This window comes from Oncorhynchus kisutch, linkage group LG1 (assembly GCF_002021735.2).
Source record: "Oncorhynchus kisutch isolate 150728-3 linkage group LG1, Okis_V2, whole genome shotgun sequence".
In the NCBI taxonomy this organism is placed as follows: Eukaryota; Metazoa; Chordata; class Actinopteri; order Salmoniformes; family Salmonidae; genus Oncorhynchus; species Oncorhynchus kisutch.
This window is the reverse complement of record NC_034174.2, coordinates 10584711-10604710: the sequence shown is the minus strand read 5'-3', so window position 1 is coordinate 10604710 and position 20000 is coordinate 10584711. Positions and strand designations below refer to the sequence as shown.

The 20000-nt window shown below is 44.3% G+C and overlaps 1 protein-coding gene across 1 annotated transcript in view; it reads left to right on the top strand.

Moving 5' to 3' along the window:
- LOC109899709 (protein phosphatase 1 regulatory inhibitor subunit 16B-like) overlaps nt 1–20000 on the top strand; it is a 181031-nt gene that overhangs the window by 142019 nt on the left and 19012 nt on the right. The window contains 2 exon segments of the mRNA XM_031825888.1: nt 7216–7319; nt 17385–17509. Coding sequence (XP_031681748.1) covers nt 7216–7319; nt 17385–17509 — 229 coding nt within the window.

Genomic DNA, 20000 nt, shown 5'->3' with positions numbered 1-20000 from the left:
CATTTGGTGTTTTGTTGAGTGTGGTGGGAAACGCTGTCTTAGACACTGCTCCAGAATCTCCCAGAAGTGTTCATTTTGGGTTGAGATCTGGTGACTCAGCAATCTTATCTCATAATCCAATTACATCAAATTTGAAATTGAACCTAACGTACATGTTTTACCCATTTAGTTCCGCCAGGTTAAAGGGTTACAACAGAAATGACTCAAATGGTTTAGATATTAAAAGTAGTTAGGGCTGTGGTTTGGGTGGAAGGATCAAAACAATGCACTTTCCATTAACCTCTATCATCAAGTACTCTCCCTGCTTGAATTGTGAACTGCCGTGGTGCAGTGGTCTAAACAATGATCTGTGGCTCTGATCCTTGTGAGTTTGAGCCCAGTGGTGTGCTATCTCACGGTTGGGGATGGTGTTCTTCAGCTTGCAAGCCTCCCCCTATTTCCTCCAAACATAACGATGGTCATTATGGCCAAACAGTTCTATTTTTGTTTCATCAGACTAGAGGACATTTCTCCAAAAAGTACGACCTTTGTCCCCATGTGAAGTTATGGTATTAATAAATACCATAACTATTACCTAAGGTTAGCAATTTTAAATATATTAATAAATACCATAACTATTACCTAAGGTTAGCAATTTTAAATGTGTCTCCTTCCTGAGCGGTATGACGACTGTGTGGCCCTATGGTGTTTATACTTGCGTACTATTGTTTGTACAGATGAAAGTGGTACCTTCAGGCGTTTGGAAATTGCTCCCAAGGATGAACCAGACTTGTGAAGGTCCCCATGTGAAGTTGTAAACTGTAGTCTGGCTTTTTTATGGCGGTTTTGGAGCAGTGGCTTCCTTGCTGAGCGGCCTTTCAGGTTATGTCGATATAGGACTCGTTTTACTGTGGATATAGATACTTTTGTACCTGTTTCCTCCAGCATCTTCACAAGGTCCTTTACTGTTGTTCTGGGATTGATTTGCACTTTTCGCACAAAAGTACGTTCATCTCTAGAAGACAGAATGTGTCTCAACTTAGTGTATGTAAACTTCTGACCCACTGGAATTGTTATACAGTGAATTATAAGTGAAATAATCTGTCTGTAAACAATTGTTGGACAAATTACTTGTGTCATGCACAAAGTAGATGTCCTAACCGACTTGCCAAAACTATAGTTTGTTAACAAGACATTTGTGAAGTGGTTGAAAAATGAGTTTTAATGACTCCAACCTAAGTGTATGTAAACTTCCGACTTCAACTGTATATAACCCGTTTTTTTAAAAACTGATTAAAGAACACCTTACTGCACAAAGGGGACTGTCTTGCATTGTAACGTGCACTGTACTACAGTGTGTACTAGCCCTAGATGTTGTGTGAATGTACTGATGTGTAGGCGATGTATGACATTTTAAAAGTATGTATTTCAGTCCTTGAGTAATAATGTTCTGTACTATGTCTTATGTTATGTTTAATGTGGACCCCAAGAAGAGTAGATGGTGCTTTACCAGCGGCTAATGGGGACCCTAATAAATACCATAACTATCACCTAAGGTTAGCAATTTTAAATATATTAATAAATACCATAACTATTACCTAAGGTTAGCAATTTTAAATATATTAATAAATACCATAACTATTACCTAAGGTTAGCAATTTTAAATATATTAATAAATACCATAACTATTACCTAAGGTTAGCAATTTTAAATATATTAATAAATACCATAACTATTACCTAAGGTTAGCAATTTTAAATATATTAATAAATACCATAACTATTACCTAACGTTAGCCATTTTAAATGTATTCTTCAATGGAGTAAGTACTTCCCAAGGAATCCCGGATAGCACAAACCCCCCAAAATAATAAATCATACTTTTTATACCACAATCTGTTTTATTTGCTTAATTAACAATATTTGCTTAATTATCGATATACTTTGTATCCCTTATTTACTCAAGTGTTCCTTTATTTTGGCAGTTACCTGTATATGATCTGGTTTTAGTCCTCATCATGGATGTTTCTGTTCACACCTGTATATGATCTGGTTTTAGTCCTCATCATGGATGTTTCTGTTTACACCTGTATATGATCTGGTTATAGTTATATCATCATGGATGTTTCTGTTCACACCTGTATATGATCTGGTTATAGTCCTCATCATGGATGTTTCTGTTCACACCTGTATATGATCTGGTTATAGTCCTCATCATGGATGTTTCTGTTCACACCTGTATATGATCTGGTTATAGTCCTCATCATGGATGTTTCTGTTCACACCTGTATATGATCTGGTTATAGTTATATCATCATGGATGTTTCTGTTCACACCTGTATATGATCTGGTTATAGTCCTCATCATGGATGTTTCTGTTCACACCTGTATATGATCTGGTTTATAGTCCTCATCATGGATGTTTCTGTTCACACCTGTATATGATCTGGTTATAGTCCTCATCATGGATGTTTCTGTTCACACCTGTATATGATCTGGTTATAGTCCTCATCATGGATGTTTCTGTTCACACCTGTATATGATCTGGTTATAGTCCTCATCATGGATGTTTCTGTTCACACCTGTATATGATCTGGTTATAGTCCTCATCATGGATGTTTCTGTTCACACCTGTATATGATCTGGTTATAGTCCTCATCATGGATGTTTCTGTTCACACCTGTATATGATCTGGTTATAGTCCTCATCATGGATGTTTCTGTTCACACCTGTATATGATCTGGTTATAGTCCTCATCATGGATGTTTCTGTTCACACCTGTATATGATCTGGTTATAGTTATATCATCATGGATGTTTCTGTTCACACCTGTATATGATCTGGTTATAGTCCTCATCATGGATGTTTCTGTTCACACCTGTATATGATCTGGTTATAGTCCTCATCATGGATGTTTCTGTTCACACCTGTATATGATCTGGTTATAGTCCTCATCATGGATGTTTCTGTTCACACCTGTATATGATCTGGTTTATAGTCCTCATCATGGATGTTTCTGTTCACACCTGTATATGATCTGGTTATAGTCCTCATCATGGATGTTCTGTTCACACCTGTATATGATCTGGTTATAGTCCTCATCATGGATGTTTCTGTTCACACCTGTATATGATCTGGTTATAGTCCTCATCATGGATGTTTCTGTTCACACCTGTATATGATCTGGTATAGTCCTATTGGTGTTTCTGTTCACACCTGTATATATCTGTTAGTCCTCATCATGGATGTTTCTGTTCACACCTGTATATGATCTGGTTATAGTCCTCATCATGGATGTTTCTGTTCACACCTGTATATGATCTGGTTATAGTCCTCATCAATGGATGTTTCTGTTCACACCTGTATATGATCTGGTTATAGTCCTCATCATGGATGTTTCTGTTCACACCTGTATATGATCTGGTTATAGTCCTCATCATGGATGTTCTGTTCACACCTGTATATGATCTGGTTATAGTCCTCATCATGGATTTTCTGTTCACACCTGTATATGATCTGGTTATAGTCCTCATCATGGATGTTTCTGTTCACACCTGTATATGATCTGGTTATAGTCCTCATCATGGATGTTTCTGTTCACACCTGTATATGATCTGGTTATAGTTATATCATCATGGATGTTTCTGTTCACACCTGTATATGATCTGGTTATAGTCCTCATCATGGATGTTTCTGTTCACACCTGTATATGATCTGGTTATAGTTATATCATCATTGGATGTTTCTGTTCACACCTGTATATGATCTGGTTATAGTCCTCATCATGGATGTTTCTGTTCACACCTGTATATGATCTGGTTATAGTCCTCATCATGGATGTTTCTGTTCACACCTGTATATGATCTGGTTATAGTCCTCATCATGGATGTTTCTGTTCACACCTGTATATGATCTGGTTATAGTCCTCATCATGGATGTTTCTGTTCACACCTGTATATGATCTGGTTATAGTCCTCATCATGGATGTTTCTGTTCACACCTGTATATGATCTGGTTATAGTCCTCATCATGGATGTTTCTGTTCACACCTGTATATGATCTGGTTATAGTCCTCATCATGGATGTTTCTGTTCACACCTGTATATGATCTGGTTATAGTTATATCATCATGGATGTTTCTGTTCACACCTGTATATGATCTGGTTATAGTCCTCATCATGGATGTTTCTGTTCACACCTGTATATGATCTGGTTATAGTCCTCATCATGGATGTTTCTGTTCACACCTGTATATGATCTGGTTATAGTCCTCATCATGGATGTTTCTGTTCACACCTGTATATGATCTGGTTATAGTCCTCATCATGGATGTTTCTGTTCACACCTGTATATGATCTGGTTATAGTCCTCATCATGGATGTTTCTGTTCACACCTGTATATGATCTGGTTATAGTCCTCATCATGGATGTTTCTGTTCACACCTGTATATGATCTGGTTATAGTCCTCATCATGGATGTTTCTGTTCACACCTGTATATGATCTGGTTATAGTTATATCATCATGGATGTTTCTGTTCACACCTGTATATGATCTGGTTATAGTCCTCATCATGGATGTTTCTGTTCACACCTGTATATGATCTGGTTATAGTCCTCATCATGGATGTTTCTGTTCACACCTGTATATGATCTGGTTATAGTCCTCATCATGGATGTTTCTGTTCACACCTGTATATGATCTGGTTATAGTCCTCATCATGGATGTTTCTGTTCACACCTGTATATGATCTGGTTATAGTCCTCATCATGGATTTTTCTGTTCACACCTGTATATGATCTGGTTATAGTCCTCATCATGGATGTTTCTGTTCACACCTGTATATGATCTGGTTATAGTTATATCATCATGGATGTTTCTGTTCACACCTGTATATGATCTGGTTATAGTCCTCATCATGGATGTTTCTGTTCACACCTGTATATGATCTGGTTTTAGTCCTCATCATGGATGTTTCTGTTCACACCTGTATATGATCTGGTTTTAGTCCTCATCATGGATGTTTCTGTTCACACCTGTATATGATCTGGTTTTAGTCCTCATCATGGATGTTTCTGTTCACACCTGTATATGATCTGGTTTTAGTCCTCATCATGGATGTTTCTGTTCACACCTGTATATGATCTGGTTTTAGTCCTCATCATGGATGTTTCTGTTCACACCTGTATATGATCTGGTTTTAGTCCTCATCATGGATGTTTCTGTTCACACCTGTATATGATCTGGTTTTAGTCCTCATCATGGATGTTTCTGTTCACACCTGTATATGATCTGGTTTTAGTCCTCATCATGGATGTTTCTGTTCACACCTGTATATGATCTGGTTATAGTCCTCATCATGGATGTTTCTGTTCACACCTGTATATGATCTGGTTATAGTCCTCATCATGGATGTTTCTGTTCACACCTGTATATGATCTGGTTATAGTCCTCATCATGGATGTTTCTGTTCACACCTGTATATGATCTGGTTATAGTCCTCATCATGGATGTTTCTGTTCACACCTGTATATGATCTGGTTATAGTCCTCATCATGGATGTTTCTGTTCACACCTGTATATGATCTGGTTTTAGTCCTCATCATGGATGTTTCTGTTCACACCTGTATATGATCTTGTTATAGTCCTCATCATGGATGTTTCTGTTCACACCTGTATATGATCTGGTTATAGTCCTCATCATGGATGTTTCTGTTCACACCTGTATATGATCTGGTTATAGTCCTCATCATGGATGTTTCTGTTCACACCTGTATATGATCTGGTTATAGTCCTCATCATGGATGTTTCTGTTCACACCTGTATATGATCTGGTTTTAGTCCTCATCATGGATGTTTCTGTTCACACCTGTATATGATCTGGTTATAGTCCTCATCATGGATGTTTCTGTTCACACCTGTATATGATCTGGTTTTAGTCCTCATCATGGATGTTTCTGTTCACACCTGTATATGATCTGGTTATAGTCCTCATCATGGATGTTTCTGTTCACACCTGTATATGATCTGGTTATAGTCCTCATCATGGATGTTTCTGTTCACACCTGTATATGATCTGGTTATAGTTATATCATCATGGATGTTTCTGTTCACACCTGTATATGATCTGGTTATAGTCCTCATCATGGATGTTTCTGTTCACACCTGTATATGATCTGGTTATAGTCCTCATCATGGATGTTTCTGTTCACACCTGTATATGATCTGGTTTTAGTCCTCATCATGGATGTTTCTGTTCACACCTGTATATGATCTGGTTATAGTCCTCATCATGGATGTTTCTGTTCACACCTGTATATGATCTGGTTATAGTTATATCATCATGGATGTTTCTGTTCACACCTGTATATGATCTGGTTATAGTCCTCATCATGGATGTTTCTGTTCACACCTGTATATGATCTGGTTTTAGTCCTCATCATGGATGTTTCTGTTCACACCTGTATATGATCTGGTTATAGTCCTCATCATGGATGCTTCTGTTCACACCTGTATATGATCTGGTTATAGTCCTCATCATGGATGCTTCTGTTCACACCTGTATATGATCTGGTTATAGTCCTCATCATGGATGTTTCTGTTCACACCTGTATATTATCTGGTTATAGTTATATCATCATGGATGTTTCTGTTCACACCTGTATATGATCTGGTTATAGTCCTCATCATGGATGTTTCTGTTCACACCTGTATATGATCTGGTTATAGTCCTCATCATGGATGTTTCTGTTCACACCTGTATATGATCTGGTTATAGTCCTCATCATGGATGTTTCTGTTCACACCTGTATATGATCTGGTTATAGTCCTCATCATGGATGTTTCTGTTCACACCTGTATATGATCTGGTTATAGTTATATCATCATGGATGTTTCTGTTCACACCTGTATATGATCTGGTTATAGTTCTCATCATGGATGTTTCTGTTCACACCTGTATATGATCTGGTTATAGTCCTCATCATGGATGTTTCTGTTCACACCTGTATATGATCTGGTTATAGTCCTCATCATGGATGTTTCTGTTCACACCTGTATATGATCTGGTTATAGTCCTCATCATGGATGTTTCTGTTCATTCTGTCGATCTTTATAAAAATGTATGACACTTAAACACGAGTGAGTCCATTGGAAATGGAACCCACGACCTTTAGGGTTGGTAGCGCCACGCTTTTACCGACTGAGCCACACTTATATTTACCTCTCATGTGACACAGTGGAGCGGATCTCTTGACGGTGAACTCTGACGGCAACATGCCCTATGACTTGTGTGAAGATGACCCCACACTGGACATCATCGAGACCGCCATGGCCAACAGAGGTGAGCAACACATTGATGTATTCTTTAGTGAGTCTAATTGAAGTAGGAATGTCTTTGTCGAGGGACGCCTGACACTGGCCTGAAGCCGTCATGGTTGACTCAACCATCGCTACCCTTTAGACACTTCATCTAAATGAACAAAACTATTTTGTTGTGTAGAAGTGTTCCGCTTCACGTTTGTACGTATCTACATATAAGCCTACTTATTTTAAGTCAACCTCTCTAATCCAGTTGTTTGAATATGTTAGTTAGAATTTGGTCCAGAAATGTACCCACATTTCTAATATATGTAAATAGTGTTTGATTAGTGAATGCCATGATGTAGTTATTTTGTTAGATACTTCTCCCTATTAGCTGAAATCTGATTTTTTTCAAAGCCATTTTAGCTAGCTGTTCAGACCGAACACAGCATTGAATCATGGGAATTTGTTGAGCTATACAGACGTTGCTTCCACAGAGTTTCTAAACCCAGAGACTTTGGGGAACGTTTGCTAAACAGGCCAAGCAGACCTGGAACGGGGGTTTGGGGTTTAACAAGTCAATGAGAGAAAAATTCTTCCTTAGTTGTTAATTTGATTGAAATATGAAGGTACAACCTGGATTTGAGCGAATGTCTTAAGCAGTCGTACATGTTTTTACTCCAACCTCGTGAAAGTGACAAACTGACACGTTTTCAACTCTATATCGGCGGAGTGCCTTTGATGACCTGCACATGCGCAGTTCGGCGCAAGACAACGTGTTTCTGTGTATGAGTTTAGCTAGCCAACGTTGTCATAACATCGCCTATAAGTGTGATCGGGGATTTCTATTAGAGAAGCAGTTTCTGCCTCTCTTCATACTGTACTTTTCTTTGTTGCCTCTGTTCTAACTCACGGACACTAGAGAAGCTTAACCAAGTTGAATTCTTCCCAAAGGGTCATTACAGCTGCACTCAGACAAAGACATGTTCCCGTCATCACAAGTATAAATACTCCACTTTAGATACTCATCCTCCTCTCCAATCCTTACATCTTCGGGTTCCACAGGAAGAGGGTATCAGGATAATATAACCATTATTTCTCTCTTCAAGGGGATCTGACCTCCTGACCTCAACCCCTCCTTCACCTAATCCACAGATGTCCTCTCGTATCACCTATCGCATTCCCGTGACTCTCTCCCGTCCACCCAGCACATTCCACAGCCACCCTGTCTTTCTACAGATCTCACTCTTTTATATACTCTGTGTCTGATCTATCATGTCTTTAATATCTCAATGTTCAAAGTTTACCCAGAATCCAACACCTCCCTCAGAGGCACATGTTGCTAGGCAACGCCCCTGGACTTGCCCTGGTAGGCCCCGTCTAAAGCCAGTGTGAGAAACTTGCTCGCAAACGTTTGTGCTTTGAAACGAAATAAATACTTCACTCTGAACCACAAAACGTATTTTCTAGCATCATGACAGTGCTGTTAGACAAAACGTATTTTCTAGCGTCATGACAGTGCTGTTAGACAAAGCGTATTTTCTAGCATCATGACAGTGCTGTTAGACAAAGCGTATTTTCTAGCGTCATGACAGTGCTGTTAGACAAAGCGTATTTTCTAGCGTCATGACAGTGCTGTTAGACAAAACGTATTTTCTAGCGTCATGACAGTGCTGTTAGACAAAGCGTATTTTCTAGCGTCATGACAGTGCTGTTAGACAAAACGTATTTTCTAGCATCATGACAGTGCTGTTAGACAAAGCGTATTTTCTAGCGTCATGACAGTGCTGTTAGACAAAGCGAGTAAAGTGAACTTATAAACGTTATTGGAATTTGCAGCTGTTTCTAAGTAATGAATCGGATAGCTTTTGAAATAACTTACTCATCCTTTAATTGTCTTGACTTTTCTGTACGCCAGAGGAGATAAAGAAACACAATATTCATATTTATACACTGTCCTGGTTACGCAGCCACCATAGTCCCTGGAACCATGCTGGAACCATGCTGGAACCAAGCTGGAACCATGCTGGAACCAAGCTGGAACCATGCTGGAACCAAGCTGGAACCAAGCTGGAACCATGCTGGAACCAAGCTGGAACCATGCTGGAACCAAGCTGGAACCAAGCTGGAACCATGCTGGAACCAAGCTGGAACCAAGCTGGAACCATGCTGGAACCAAGCTGGAACCATGCTGGAACCAAGCTGGAACCAAGCTGGAACCATGCTGGAACCAAGCTGGAACCATGCTGGAACCAAGCTGGAACCATGCTGGAACCAAGCTGGAACCAAGCTGGAACCATGCTGGAACCATGCTGGAACCAGGCTGGAACCAAGCTGGAACCATGCTGGAACCATGCTGGAACCAAGCTGGAACCAAGCTGGAACCATGGTGGAACCATGCTGGAACCAAGCTGGAACCAAGCTGGAACCAAGCTGGAACCATGCTGGAACCAAGCTGGAACCATGCTGGAACCAAGCTGGAACCAAGCTGGAACCATGCTGGAACCAAGCTGGAACCATGCTGGAACCATGCTGGAACCAAGCTGGAACCATGCTGGAACCAAGCTGGAACCATGCTGGAACCAAGCTGGAACCATGCTGGAACCAAGCTGGAACCATGCTGGAACCAAGCTGGAACCATGCTGGAACCATGCTGGAACCAAGCTGGAACCAAGCTGGAACCATGCTGGAACCATGCTGGAACCAAGCTGGAACCATGCTGGAACCAAGCTGGAACCATGCTGGAACCATGCTGGAACCAAGCTGGAACCAAGCTGGAACCAAGCTGGAACCATGCTAGAACCAAGCTGGAACCAAGCTGGAACCATGCTGGAAAGGGTGAAATGAAAGAACAATGGAACAGGGTAGTGTGAACAGGGTATCGGTCTGTCTCAGTGTGGCTGGCTGACTGACTGTCTGTCTCTGACAGTGCGGTTTATGTTAACAAGGTAGTGTGAACAGGGTATCGGTCTGTCTCAGTGTGGCTGGCTGACTGAGTGTCTGTCTCTGACAGTGCGGTTTATGTTGACAAGGTAGTGTGAACAGGGTATCGGTCTGTCTCAGTGTGGCTGGCTGACTGAGTGTCTGTCTCTGACAGTGCGGTTTATGTTGACAAGGTAGTGTGAACAGGGTATCGGACTGTCTCAGTGTGGCTGGCTGACTGAGTGTCTGTGTCTGACAGTGCGGTTTATGTTGACAAGGTAGTGTGAACAGGGTATCGGTCTGTCTCAGTGTGGCTGGCTGACTGAGTGTCTGTCTCTGACATTGCGGTTTATGTTGACAAGGTAGTGTGAACAGGGTATCGGTCTGTCTCAGTGTGGCTGGCTGACTGACTGTCTGTATCTGACAGTGCGGTTTATGTTGACAAGGTAGTGTGAACAGGGTATCGGTCTGTCTCAGTGTGGCTGGCTGACTGAGTGTCTGTCTCTGACAGTGCGGTTTATGTTGACAAGGTAGTGTGAACAGGGTATCGGTCTGTCTCAGTGTGGCTGGCTGACTGAGTGTCTGTCTCTGACAGTGCGGTTTATGTTGACAAGGTAGTGTGAACAGGGTATCGGACTGTCTCAGTGTGGCTGGCTGACTGAGTGTCTGTCTCTGACAGTGCGGTTTATGTTGACAAGGTAGTGTGAACAGGGTATCGGACTGTCTCAGTGTGGCTGGCTGACTGAGTGTCTGTCTCTGACAGTGCGGTTTATGTTGACAAGGTAGTGTGAACAGGGTATCGGACTGTCTCAGTGTGGCTGGCTGACTGACTGTCTGTCTCTGACAGTGCGGTTTATGTTGACAAGGTAGTGTGAACAGGGTATCGGACTGTCTCAGTGTGGCTGGCTGACTGAGTGTCTGTCTCTGACATTGCGGTTTATGTTGACAAGGTAGTGTGAACAGGGTATCGGTCTGTCTCAGTGTGGCTGGCTGACTGACTGTCTGTATCTGACAGTGCGGTTTATGTTGACAAGGTAGTGTGAACAGGGTATCGGTCTGTCTCAGTGTGGCTGGCTGACTGACTGTCTGTCTCTGACAGTGCGTTTTATGTTGACAAGGTAGTGTGAACAGGGTATCGGTCTGTCTCAGTGTGGCTGGCTGACTGAGTGTCTGTCTCTGACAGTGCGGTTTATGTTGACAAGGTAGTGTGAACAGGGTATCGGTCTGTCTCAGTGTGGCTGGCTGACTGAGTGTCTGTCTCTGACAATGCGGTTTATGTTGACAAGGTAGTGTGAACAGGGTATCGGTCTGTCTCAGTGTGGCTGGCTGACTGACTGTCTGTCTCTGACAGTGCGGTTTATGTTGACAAGGTAGTGTGAACAGGGTATCGGTCTGTCTCAGTGTGGCTGGCTGACTGACTGTCTGTCTCTGACAGTGCGGTTTATGTTGACATGGTAGTGTGAACAGGGTATCGGTCTGTCTCAGTGTGGCTGGCTGACTGAGTGTCTGTCTCTGACAGTGCGGTTTATGTTGACAAGGTAGTGTGAACAGGGTATCGGACTGTCTCAGTGTGGCTGGCTGACTGAGTGTCTGTCTCTGACAGTGCGGTTTATGTTGACAAGGTAGTGTGAACAGGGTATCGGACTGTCTCAGTGTGGCTGGCTGACTGACTGTCTGTCTCTGACAGTGCGGTTTATGTTGACAAGGTAGTGTGAACAGGGTATCGGACTGTCTCAGTGTGGCTGGCTGACTGAGTGTCTGTCTCTGACATTGCGGTTTATGTTGACAAGGTAGTGTGAACAGGGTATCGGTCTGTCTCAGTGTGGCTGGCTGACTGACTGTCTGTATCTGACAGTGCGGTTTATGTTGACAAGGTAGTGTGAACAGGGTATCGGTCTGTCTCAGTGTGGCTGGCTGACTGACTGTCTGTCTCTGACAGTGCGTTTTATGTTGACAAGGTAGTGTGAACAGGGTATCGGTCTGTCTCAGTGTGGCTGGCTGACTGAGTGTCTGTCTCTGACAGTGCGGTTTATGTTGACAAGGTAGTGTGAACAGGGTATCGGTCTGTCTCAGTGTGGCTGGCTGACTGAGTGTCTGTCTCTGACAATGCGGTTTATGTTGACAAGGTAGTGTGAACAGGGTATCGGTCTGTCTCAGTGTGGCTGGCTGACTGACTGTCTGTCTCTGACAGTGCGGTTTATGTTGACAAGGTAGTGTGAACAGGGTATCGGTCTGTCTCAGTGTGGCTGGCTGACTGAGTGTCTGTCTCTGACAGTGCGGTTTATGTTGACAAGGTAGTGTGAACAGGGTATCGGTCTGTCTCAGTGTGGCTGGCTGACTGAGTGTCTGTCTCTGACAGTGCGGTTTATGTTGACAAGGTAGTGTGAACAGGGTATCGGACTGTCTCAGTGTGGCTGGCTGACTGAGTGTCTGTGTCTGACAGTGCGGTTTATGTTGACAAGGTAGTGTGAACAGGGTATCGGTCTGTCTCAGTGTGGCTGGCTGACTGAGTGTCTGTCTCTGACATTGCGGTTTATGTTGACAAGGTAGTGTGAACAGGGTATCGGTCTGTCTCAGTGTGGCTGGCTGACTGACTGTCTGTATCTGACAGTGCGGTTTATGTTGACAAGGTAGTGTGAACAGGGTATCGGTCTGTCTCAGTGTGGCTGGCTGACTGAGTGTCTGTCTCTGACAGTGCGGTTTATGTTGACAAGGTAGTGTGAACAGGGTATCGGTCTGTCTCAGTGTGGCTGGCTGACTGAGTGTCTGTCTCTGACAGTGCGGTTTATGTTGACAAGGTAGTGTGAACAGGGTATCGGACTGTCTCAGTGTGGCTGGCTGACTGAGTGTCTGTCTCTGACAGTGCGGTTTATGTTGACAAGGTAGTGTGAACAGGGTATCGGACTGTCTCAGTGTGGCTGGCTGACTGAGTGTCTGTCTCTGACAGTGCGGTTTATGTTGACAAGGTAGTGTGAACAGGGTATCGGACTGTCTCAGTGTGGCTGGCTGACTGACTGTCTGTCTCTGACAGTGCGGTTTATGTTGACAAGGTAGTGTGAACAGGGTATCGGACTGTCTCAGTGTGGCTGGCTGACTGAGTGTCTGTCTCTGACATTGCGGTTTATGTTGACAAGGTAGTGTGAACAGGGTATCGGTCTGTCTCAGTGTGGCTGGCTGACTGACTGTCTGTATCTGACAGTGCGGTTTATGTTGACAAGGTAGTGTGAACAGGGTATCGGTCTGTCTCAGTGTGGCTGGCTGACTGACTGTCTGTCTCTGACAGTGCGTTTTATGTTGACAAGGTAGTGTGAACAGGGTATCGGTCTGTCTCAGTGTGGCTGGCTGACTGAGTGTCTGTCTCTGACAGTGCGGTTTATGTTGACAAGGTAGTGTGAACAGGGTATCGGTCTGTCTCAGTGTGGCTGGCTGACTGAGTGTCTGTCTCTGACAATGCGGTTTATGTTGACAAGGTAGTGTGAACAGGGTATCGGTCTGTCTCAGTGTGGCTGGCTGACTGACTGTCTGTCTCTGACAGTGCGGTTTATGTTGACAAGGTAGTGTGAACAGGGTATCGGTCTGTCTCAGTGTGGCTGGCTGACTGACTGTCTGTCTCTGACAGTGCGGTTTATGTTGACATGGTAGTGTGAACAGGGTATCGGTCTGTCTCAGTGTGGCTGGCTGACTGAGTGTCTGTCTCTGACAGTGCGGTTTATGTTGACAAGGTAGTGTGAACAGGGTATCGGACTGTCTCAGTGTGGCTGGCTGACTGAGTGTCTGTCTCTGACAGTGCGGTTTATGTTGACAAGGTAGTGTGAACAGGGTATCGGACTGTCTCAGTGTGGCTGGCTGACTGACTGTCTGTCTCTGACAGTGCGGTTTATGTTGACAAGGTAGTGTGAACAGGGTATCGGACTGTCTCAGTGTGGCTGGCTGACTGAGTGTCTGTCTCTGACATTGCGGTTTATGTTGACAAGGTAGTGTGAACAGGGTATCGGTCTGTCTCAGTGTGGCTGGCTGACTGAGTGTCTGTCTCTGACAGTGCGGTTTATGTTGACAAGGTAGTGTGAACAGGGTATCGGTCTGTCTCAGTGTGGCTGGCTGACTGACTGTCTGTCTCTGACAGTGCGGTTTATGTTGACAAGGTAGTGTGAACAGGGTATCGGTCTGTCTCAGTGTGGCTGGCTGACTGACTGTCTGTCTCTGACAGTGCGGTTTATGTTGACATGGTAGTGTGAACAGGGTATCGGTCTGTCTCAGTGTGGCTGGCTGACTGAGTGTCTGTCTCTGACAGTGCGGTTTATGTTGACAAGGTAGTGTGAACAGGGTATCGGTCTGTCTCAGTGTGGCTGGCTGACTGAGTGTCTGTCTCTGACAGTGCGGTTTATGTTGACAAGGTAGTGTGAACAGGGTATCGGTCTGTCTCAGTGTGGCTGGCTGACTGAGTGTCTGTCTCTGACAATGCGGTTTATGTTGACAAGGTAGTGTGAACAGGGTATCGGTCTGTCTCAGTGTGGCTGGCTGACTGACTGTCTGTCTCTGACAGTGCGGTTTATGTTGACAAGGTAGTGTGAACAGGGTATCGGTCTGTCTCAGTGTGGCTGGCTGACTGACTGTCTGTCTCTGACAGTGCGGTTTATGTTGACATGGTAGTGTGAACAGGGTATCGGTCTGTCTCAGTGTGGCTGGCTGACTGAGTGTCTGTCTCTGACAGTGCGGTTTATGTTGACAAGGTAGTGTGAACAGGGTATCGGACTGTCTCAGTGTGGCTGGCTGACTGAGTGTCTGTCTCTGACAGTGCGGTTTATGTTGACAAGGTAGTGTGAACAGGGTATCGGACTGTCTCAGTGTGGCTGGCTGACTGACTGTCTGTCTCTGACAGTGCGGTTTATGTTGACAAGGTAGTGTGAACAGGGTATCGGACTGTCTCAGTGTGGCTGGCTGACTGAGTGTCTGTCTCTGACATTGCGGTTTATGTTGACAAGGTAGTGTGAACAGGGTATCGGTCTGTCTCAGTGTGGCTGGCTGACTGACTGTCTGTATCTGACAGTGCGGTTTATGTTGACAAGGTAGTGTGAACAGGGTATCGGTCTGTCTCAGTGTGGCTGGCTGACTGACTGTCTGTCTCTGACAGTGCGTTTTATGTTGACAAGGTAGTGTGAACAGGGTATCGGTCTGTCTCAGTGTGGCTGGCTGACTGAGTGTCTGTCTCTGACAGTGCGGTTTATGTTGACAAGGTAGTGTGAACAGGGTATCGGTCTGTCTCAGTGTGGCTGGCTGACTGAGTGTCTGTCTCTGACAATGCGGTTTATGTTGACAAGGTAGTGTGAACAGGGTATCGGTCTGTCTCAGTGTGGCTGGCTGACTGACTGTCTGTCTCTGACAGTGCGGTTTATGTTGACAAGGTAGTGTGAACAGGGTATCGGTCTGTCTCAGTGTGGCTGGCTGACTGACTGTCTGTCTCTGACAGTGCGGTTTATGTTGACATGGTAGTGTGAACAGGGTATCGGTCTGTCTCAGTGTGGCTGGCTGACTGAGTGTCTGTCTCTGACAGTGCGGTTTATGTTGACAAGGTAGTGTGAACAGGGTATCGGTCTGTCTCAGTGTGGCTGGCTGACTGACTGTCTGTCTCTGACAGTGCGGTTTATGTTGACAAGGTAGTGTGAACAGGGTATCGGTCTGTCTCAGTGTGGCTGGCTGACTGACTGTCTGTCTCTGACAGTGCGGTTTATGTTGACATGGTAGTGTGAACAGGGTATCGGTCTGTCTCAGTGTGGCTGGCTGACTGAGTGTCTGTCTCTGACAGTGCGGTTTATGTTGACAAGGTAGTGTGAACAGGGTATCGGTCTGTCTCAGTGTGGCTGGCTGACTGACTGTCTGTCTCTGACAGTGCGGTTTATGTTGACATGGTAGTGTGAACAGGGTATCGGTCTGTCTCAGTGTGGCTGGCTGACTGAGTGTCTGTCTCTGACAGTGCGGTTTATGTTGACAAGGTAGTGTGAACAGGGTATCGGTCTGTCTCAGTGTGGCTGGCTGACTGAGTGTCTGTCTCTGACAGTGCGGTTTATGTTGACAAGGTAGTGTGAACAGGGTATCGGTCTGTCTCAGTGTGGCTGGCTGACTGAGTGTCTGTCTCTGACAATGCGGTTTATGTTGACAAGGTAGTGTGAACAGGGTATCGGTCTGTCTCAGTGTGGCTGGCTGACTGACTGTCTGTCTCTGACAGTGCGGTTTATGTTGACAAGGTAGTGTGAACAGGGTATCGGTCTGTCTCAGTGTGGCTGGCTGACTGACTGTCTGTCTCTGACAGTGCGGTTTATTTATTTTTATTTTTATTTTTTTCACCTTTATTTAACCAGGTAGGCTAGTTGAGAACACCTTTATTTAACCAGGTAGGCTAGTTGAGAACACCTTTATTTAACCAGGTAGGCTAGTTGAGAACACCTTTATTTAACCAGGTAGGCTAGTTGAGAACACCTTTATTTAACCAGGTAGGCTAGTTGAGAACACCTTTATTTAACCAGGTAGGCTAGTTGAGAACACCTTTATTTAACCAGGTAGGCTAGTTGAGAACACCTTTATTTAACCAGGTAGGCTAGTTGAGAACAAGTTCTCATTTGCAACTGCGACCTGGCCAAGATAAAGCATAGCAGTGTGAGCAGACAACAAAGAGTTACACATGGAGTAAACAATTAACAAGTCAATAACACAGTAGAAAACAAATGAGGTAGGTGAAAAAGGGTGGGCTATTTACCAATAGACTATGTACAGCTGCAGCGATCGGTTAGCTGCTCAGATAGCTGATGTTTGAAGTTGGTGAGGGAGATAAAAGTCTCCAACTTCAGCGATTTTTGCAATTCGTTCCAGTCACAGGCCGCAGAGTACTGGAACGAAAGGCGGCCAAATGAGGTGTTGGCTTTAGGGATGATCAGTGAGATACACCTGCTGGAGCGCGTGCTACGGATGGGTGTTGCCATCGTGACCAGTGAACTGAGATAAGGCGGAGCTTTACCTAGCATGAACTTGTAGATGACCTGGAGCCAGTGGGTCTGGCGACGAATATGTTGACAAGATAGTGTGAACAGGGTATCGGTCTGTCTCAGTGTGGCTGGCTGACTGACTGAGCGTCTGTCTCTGTTTGCCTGCCTAACTGACCTAAATCACTTCCTGTATGTTTGATTGACAGGCATCACCCAGGAGATGATCAATGAGACCCGGGCATCTGTAGAGAGGAGGATGATGGGAGATATCCAGGAGCTGCTGACGGAGGGAGAGGACGTCAACCACCATGATTCACAGGGAGCTACTCTGGTGAGTTTATCATATAATTAAGTAATAAGACCAGAGGGGATGTGGTATATGGCCAATACAGGGCATTCTGAAAGTATTCAGACCCCTTGACTTTTTCCACATTTTGTTACGTTACAGCCTTATTCTAAAATTTATTAAATAAATGTTTTCCCTCATCAATCTACACCCAATCCCCCATAATGACATCACAATCCCCCATAATGACATCACAATCCCCCATAATGACATCACAATCCCCCATAATGACATCACAATCCCCCATAATGACATCACAATCCCCCATAATGACATCACAATCCCCCATAATGACATCACAATCCCCCATAATGACATAGGTTTTTAGAAATGTTTGCAAATATATTAAAGATAAAAAAAACAGAGATACCTTGTTTACATCAGTATTCAGACCCTTTGCTATGAGACACAAAATTGAGTCTCAGGTGCATCCTGTTTCCATTGATCATCCTTGAGATGTTTCTACAACTTGATTGGAGTCCACCTGGGGTAAATTCAATTGATTGAACATGATTTGGAAAGGCACACACCTGTCTATATGAGGCCCCACAATTGACAGTGCATGTCAGAGCAAAAACCAAGCCCTGAGGTCGAAGGAATTGTCCGTAGAGCTCTGAGACAGGATTGTGTCGAGCCACAGATCTGGGAAAGGGTACCATGTCTGCAGAATTGAAGGTCCCCAAGAACACAGTGGCCTCCATCATTCTTAAATGGAAGAAGTTTGAAACCACCAAGACTCTTCCTAGAGCTGGGCGCCCGGCCAAACTGAGCAATTGGGGGAGAAGGGCCTTGGTCAGGGAGGTGACCAAGAACCCGATGGTCACTCTGACAGAGCTCTAGAGTTCCTCTGTGGAGATGGGAGAACCTTCCAGAAGGACAACCATCTCTGCAGCACTCCACCAATCAGCCTTTATGTTAGAGTGGCCAGACGGAAGCCTCTCCTCATGTAGAGTGGCCAGACGTAGTATGTAGAGTGGCCAGACGGAGTATGTAGAGTGGCCAGACGGAGTATGTAGAGTGGCCAGACGGAGTATGTAGAGTGGCCAGACGGAAGCCTCTCCTCATGTAGAGTGGCCAGACGGAGTATGTAGAGTGGCCAGACGTAGTATGTAGAGTGGCCAGACGGAGTATGTAGAGTGGCCAGACGGAGTATGTAGAGGGGCCAGACGGAAGCCTCTCCTCATGTAGAGTGGCCAGACGGAGTATGTAGAGTGGCCAGACGTAGTATGTAGAGTGGCCAGACGGAGTATGTAGAGTGGCCAGACGGAGTATGTAGAGTGGCCAGACGGAGTATGTAGAGTGGCCAGACGGAGTATGTAGAATGGCCAGACGGAGTATGTAGAGTGGCCAGACGGAGTATGTAGAGTGGCCAGACGGAGTATGTAGAGTGGCCAGACGGAGTATGTAGGGTGGCCAGACGGAGTATGTAGAGTGGCCAGACGGAGTCTGTAGAGTGGCCAGACGGAGTCTGTAGAGTGGCCAGACGGAGTCTGTATAGTGGCCAGACGGAGTATGCGGTTTGATATACGGCTGTCAGCCAATCAGAATTCAGGGCTCGAACCACAGAGTTTATAATTTATAATATACCTACAAACTATAGATTATTGAGTCTATACAACCAACCTATAGGGAGACGGACACCGGGAGGGAGAGGACATCAACCACCACGACTCAGAAGGAGTTACTCTGGTGAGAGGGACATAGCCCCCAGAGTAGAAACACAAACTTTATTGTCCCTTTGTCTTGGACAACGACAAATCATATACTATGTACACTAGAGAGCCCACACAGATACAGGCTGGGGTACAGTTGTAGAACAGGCACCATCCAGACAGCATTCACAAGGCATAGGAGGCTCTACCCCTTCTGTGTGATGCATTTCCATCTCAAGGTTGGGGCTTATGATATCGTAAATTGGTTGCAAGGATTTGTCACAATCTAATACAAACGCAATTGGATGAAAATGGGTAAGGTACGTTACGAGATACTACCCTAAAAATAACTTTAGTAAAGCTTCAAGATTTACTCCCAAATGCCGTGGTTGAAGAAGATTGTCCTGCAGCTTCATGACTCTCTGTTAATCTGTGTTTTTGGCGTATGATGCTAACAGTCAAATTAGAGCAACACAGAGAAAATCTAGACCTTTGGCAGAGAGGGACATTCAACTGGTATTATGGGCCGGTCCCAAACGGCACCCTATTTTCTATATAGTGCACTATAAAGGGTGCCATTTGGGACGGATATGTTATGTAAGATGTGTTAGTCTTCCAACACAGTTTAGCAGAGATTCATTATGATGTGGCATTATGTGACCTGCTCTTTGTTCCAGTAGGAGCTGAAAGGAATGTCAAGTAAGTCATGTGATCTGAAAATAAATAATGGTTGAATAATGGTTTTCGGGTCAAAGGTCATATAACCAATCAATGGCCACACAACGTGGACTAGTATTAATGCATCTAGTTTACTGGGAAAGGTC